General features: G+C 33.2%; 1 protein-coding gene across 1 annotated transcript; it reads right to left on the bottom strand.

Annotated features, from left to right (window-relative positions):
- Positions 1 to 3,772: 3,772 nt before the first annotated feature.
- LOC111779205 (transcription factor MYB30-like) lies at positions 3,773 to 5,496 on the bottom strand. Its single transcript, XM_023659300.2, has 3 exons — positions 5,266 to 5,496; positions 4,927 to 5,056; positions 3,773 to 4,376 (listed from the first exon to the last, which is right to left on the bottom strand). The coding sequence occupies exons 1-3, from the start codon at positions 5,396 to 5,398 to the stop codon at positions 3,884 to 3,886; spliced, it is 756 nt and encodes a 251-aa protein (XP_023515068.2). The 5' UTR covers positions 5,399 to 5,496; the 3' UTR covers positions 3,773 to 3,883.
- Between the last annotated feature and the right edge of the window lie 398 nt (positions 5,497 to 5,894).

Genomic DNA, 5,894 nt, shown 5'->3' with positions numbered 1-5,894 from the left:
TTCATCTCAGGATTTTGTTTGTTTCTTCTGCCGATCGCAACGGTTGAATGACAGTAGAGGAAAACAGATTTCGTTTTCACCCGGCCCTAATAATGAACTAGTGTTTACTGCTAATAAATATTGTTTGACTATAGTTGAGATACATAAATATAACAGAAATAGAGTCGTTAGAAAACCTTGAAAGAACTATAATTAAATTTATTGGGATTTGATATACGTTTGTTCCTCCGTAGCTTCAGTAAATTTGATTCATTAAGTTTTACGTTACCCAATACCTAAAATCTAGGAGTCAAAACACTTTTTCTAAATATTTAATTTTTTATTTGTTAAAATTAAATTTATAAACATTATTTTTACATTCGAACTATATGTTTTAAAAAATTAAAAGAAAATTTGGAAACTAAAAGTTTATTTATTTATTATTTTTATTTTTTTTAAGTTTGATGCGTTTCTTTAAGAAATATTTAAAAAAATTAGATATTGCATTAAAAACGAACTTTTCTTCACCATTGTTTTGTTTGAATTGAATACTTTCACAATTTTTAATGAATTCAGTCCAACATTTTTATATTAAAAATAATAAACGTGACTTCCAAGTGTTGGCTAACTAGAATTATATATATAAAATAATAATAATAATAATATTAATTAAAAAAGGGCAAAATGGGAAAGACAAATTTTATTTCCTCTAAATAAGGTTAATGTTTTTTTCTTGACCTCTTTTTTACCTTCAACTTCAAAATTGTTAAACGAACACGACTCTCTACAATGGTGTGATGTTGTCTACTTTGAGCATAAGTTATAAACTTATGATCATTCCCTAAATTAGCCGATGTGGGACTTTTAGGACTTTCATCATCCAACACCTCCACTCGAACAAAGTACGCCTCCCCTTAATCGAGGCTCGACTCCTTTGGAGTCTTAATCATTTTTTACTGCTTTCGAGGAGGCTTGACTCCTTTTCATTTGGAGTCCTAAATTAGCCGATGTGGGACTTTTATCATCCAACACCTCCCCTCGAATAAAGTGCGTCTCCCCTTAATCGAGGCTAGACTCCTTTGGAGTCTTAATCATTTTTTACTGCCTTCGAGGAGGCTTGACTCCTTTTCTTTTGGAGTCCTAAATAGCCGATGTGGGACTTTTATCATCCAACACCTCCCATCGAACAAAGTGCGCTTCCCCTTAATCGAGGCTCGACTCATTTGGGGTCTTAGTCATTTTTTATTGCCTTCGAGGAGGTTTGACTCCTTTTCTTTTGGAGTTTTTTGTTCGATATTTGAAAATTTTCCAATCTATTGTTACGACTAAGTTTAGGGCATGACTCTGATACCATGTTAGACAAACACGACTCTCCACAATGGTATAATATTGTCCACTTTGAGCATAAGCTCTCATGGCTTTGCTTTGGGCTCTCCCAACCGGTCTCATACCAATGAAGTAAGTATTCCTCACTTATAAACACATGATCATTTCCTAAATTAGCGGATGTGGAACAAAAATAAAACAAAAATTTCATGACGAAAATTCTTTAATTTAAAAATAAATAAATTTGAGTTGCCATTCAATGACTCAAAGTACTAATATTATATTAATAATTTTATTGTTGTCGAGAAATATCCATAAAATAATAAGAAGCTTTTGTGCTTGTTCGACATTTTTGACGTTTCCCTTTTCTTGTCTCTCACTCATTGTTGTTTCTTCGTATTCCATTTGTTTTTTTATTCACTAATCCACGTTTTTCCATTCATAATGCAAATCAAAGAATATACGAAGGCATATTCCATAGATTCCTCCAATTTTGTTACACAATATGTTAATATGTGATGTTCAATAACTTAGTCTAATAAAAAATCTTCGGGTCCAATTTTAATATAGGGTCGATAATTATGAATACTATCTATAGCTTACTGTTCAACATATGATAACGCTCGATTTTATTAAAAATAGATATGGAATGAATGATTGAATAAAAAATATCTTAGGGAGTTGATTTCATCAATTAGATTTATGAGTTAATTAATTTTCGGACATATTTTGTAAGTTAAGAACTGTACGGTAAAAGAACGGTGAGATCCCACTTTGGTTGGAGAGGGAAACAAAACATTATGTATAAGCGTGTACAAATCACCTAAATAGGACAATATCTGCTAGCGATGAGCTTGAGCGGTCACACGAACTCTCTCCTGAACACGATTAATTCTCAGATATATTGAGAACCCAATTAAATCAAGTTCGATACGGTGATATCTCACATAGTGATATTCTCGTTCCTAGCACTATTTTTACGATCTCGTGCTTTAGAAACCAATTTTCTAAGCTCTAAAATCGTCCTCGAATAGAGTTTCACAAGGTATAATTTTGTGTTTAGGTCAAAGCAGCATTGGGATGCCAACACCACAAAGAAAAGAGCGTTACACTTATGGAAATAATGGTAGCTTCGAGCGGAAGAATGTGTCGGGATGTTGACTCGGTGCTTGCAGATTCTGTGGCGTGTTCGTATGGAAGCGTTGGGACATCGTTTTGCAGCATCCAAAATTGTCGCCTTGCCTCCCCAGTGTTGTTTCAATCTAGTAACATATAATTATTACAAATGATTTGATCAAATTTGTTCATCGTACACACCAAAAGAAGTGTGCAAGAAATTTAAGTTACGATGCAAGCAAGAAAACGAGGGACATTATCAACGGGAGCCATCTAATATCGCAGAACGATACCTCGAATGAATAGGGAAATCACGCACAAGTTTCATCAGCGTGACGTGGGGCGACATTAATATGAATATTCTTAGTCAAATGAGAACAAGTCAGGTCGAAACTCGAACAAGAAACAAGATCGAAAGTCCAAAAGAAAATTCAGCTTCTCCCTTTCAATTTTAGACTATTAACAAAGCTTAGAGGGCTCTTATGGAGATTTTAGAACCCTCAAAAGTCAAAATATGATACTCAAAAATCCTTAATGACCTTATCCATTGATATCGATAATATAGCTGAGAAACGAATCTTGACTAACTCATGCTAACCCTAATTTACTTTCCAAAAGTATATCAGAAATGTGTGCGCGTTTGACATCGTTTTAAGATGGTCGACTTTTAATGTCAGATATTAACTAACATTAAAATTAGATTTACATTTAGGGAGTTCAAAAAACTTGACCCAAAAAACTCGATCAACTCAACCCATACGATTTGGGTTGATTTCAAATAAATAAATTTTTTTTGGGTTGATTTAGTTTATGGATTTACTTAGAATTAGAATAGATGGTATCGAACATCCGATATGGGATCTCACAATCACCGCCTAGTAACTCGCTCTGATAACATATGTAATACTCTAAACCCACTACTCATAAATATTATCCGTTTTGACATGTTATGTATTGCCGTAAGCATCACAATTTTTAAAACGCGTCTACTAAGGAGAGCCTTTCGCACTATTATAAAAAATGCTTTGTTATCCTCTCCACCGATGTGGGATCTCACACAAATCAATTAGATATTTGATTAAACGTTTGAAAATAAATAAACATATATATATACATCTATATATATATATTCACGTTGAGTTATAAATTTTAATTAAATGTTCGAAAATAAATAAATAAATATTTTATAAACTAACATTTTACTTTTATTAAAAATAAAAATTTAGATAAAAACCAGAAGCAAAAAAATATCTAAACTTTATTTAATTCGTGATAAAAGAGACATGGTAGGGACAAATTAATTAAATAATAATAATAATAATAATAATAACAATAATAATAATAAAAAAAAAAAAAAAAAGAATTATTTTTTTCATTAGAAAAAGAATATACAAAGCCTCAAATAAATGTGAAATTATTTTCTTTTTCTTTCTGTACGGACTATGTTGGATTTTGAAAGAACTCAAAACTCGGGCAATCCTGGGATTCCTCCAGCTTTGACGAACACATTGTACCAAAACTCCATATCCTTATTCTCTTCGTTATAATAACTCGAACTCGAATCGGAATTGGGATTATAATTCTCCGCCGCATCCGACCAAAAGCTCTCGTCAATCAGCGGCGGAGCAGCCGTGTCGTCCGCCGTGTAGCTGTAGTACTCATTTTCAGCCATGGATGCATCTGTGGTGATTGAGGAACAGATCTCAGAGGTTGAAGATTGTTGTGAAGGGGACATTGATGAAGAACAAATGGGCAAATGGGTTTGATTTGTGATAGCCATTGGTGAAGAATAATTTGAAGAACTTTTTGATTTTGTTTGCTTTTTTGTTTTGTTTTTGGATTTGGGAGGTGTTGTTTTGATGGGTTTTTGCAGCCTTTTCTTCAAGTGGGTATGCCAAACGTTCTTTATTTCATTGTCTGTTCGACCCGGCAGCTTGGCTGCTATAGCCGACCATCTATAGTAACGAAGAAAAAGTAAACAAAGTTAGGCCCAATTTCTATTTGTGATATTAATGACCAAACAATATATTAAGGTTTATTGTTTTTTAAAGAATGCCGTTTTGACTTGTTATGAATTGTCGTTAGTGTCACGATTAGGTAGAAGTTTTCACACCCTTAAAAAGAATGTTTCGTGTCACTCTACATCCGATATGACATCTAACAATCGACAGGGGCCAGCGTCTTCGCTGGCACACACACCGCCTAGTATCTGACTCTTGTATCATTTGTAATAGTCCAAACACGCTGATAGATATTGTCTGCTTTGACCTATTAGATATTTCTGTCAACCTTATGCTTTTCAAAACCATGAGACTGACAGTCATATGTAATCGTCAAAGTAGACAATATCTGCTGATGATGAGTTTAGGCTGTTATAATCAAACCTTGTACTTTTAAGATATTCATTGATGTTTTATTTATTGAGCTACGTTCGAATTGACATAATTTATTTATTTGATACCTTTGACTTAAAAGTCGAGAAGTTAATAGACGGTAGTAAATTACCTATTGCCAAGCAATTCATGAAGGTTAATAATGGTGTCTTCTTCTTCTTTCGTGAAGTTGCCTCTCTTAATATCAGGTCTCAAATAGTTCGTCCAGCGAAGTCTACAACTTTTCCCGCATCTTAAAAGACCTACACCAAAAAAACACAAACAAAAATCAACATATTACGTCAAAAAAAATCCAAACTTTTTTCAAAATACTACGAAATTGAAAAATTCAAGACATGGGTTTTTCTGGGTTTCTGTTTTTCTTTAGAATTCCAAGAAATTTAGAGGAAAAACTCATAAAAAACAACTAAAAACTCGATCTTAACATGAAAAAAAAAAAAGGTGCACTGACCAGCTTGTTTAGGAAGAGCTCGCCAATTGGTATGGCCATGATCTTGAACAAAGTTGGTCAGAATTCGATCTTCTTCAGGAGACCAAGGGCCTCTCTTCAGCCCCATTTTCTCACAGCAAGGAGCTCTCCCCATTGATCTTGATCCTTCTTGTTTATGTTGTTCTTGTTTTGTGGGATCTCAAGAGGAGGTCTGAACTGAGAGAGTGGAGGAGATCCAAGGAAGATGAATTCAGGTTGGAATTTATAGAGTTTAGGTTTAAGAGGAAAAGATTGATATTGAGAGATCCAAAAGGTGGTGCCTTTGAATAATGAATAATAGTCTAAGTCGACAAAACCAGCTACGTTCAAACGAGTTAGGGTAATTTCCACGAAGGAGATCACAAAAAGGGCCCATTTTTGCCACTAAAATTAGGATAATAATAATAATAATAATCATTACTATTATTCAAATTGAACTTCTTTTACTTTATCTTATTATTATTATTATTATTATTATTATTATTATTATTATTATTTATTCGTATTCTCTTTAGAGGAGCCGTTAAAAATATTTTATTATAAATCATCCGACGACTTTTGAGTATGATTAAAAGCTTTAGGTTTAATGTAAAACAGGCATTAGTTGAGAA

This window comes from Cucurbita pepo, chromosome 17 (genome assembly GCF_057944985.1).
Source record: "Cucurbita pepo subsp. pepo isolate OVF chromosome 17, ASM5794498v1, whole genome shotgun sequence".
Taxonomy (NCBI): Eukaryota; Viridiplantae; Streptophyta; class Magnoliopsida; order Cucurbitales; family Cucurbitaceae; genus Cucurbita; species Cucurbita pepo.
The sequence above is the reverse complement of the archived record's forward strand: the minus strand, read 5'-3'. Positions and strand labels throughout refer to the sequence as shown.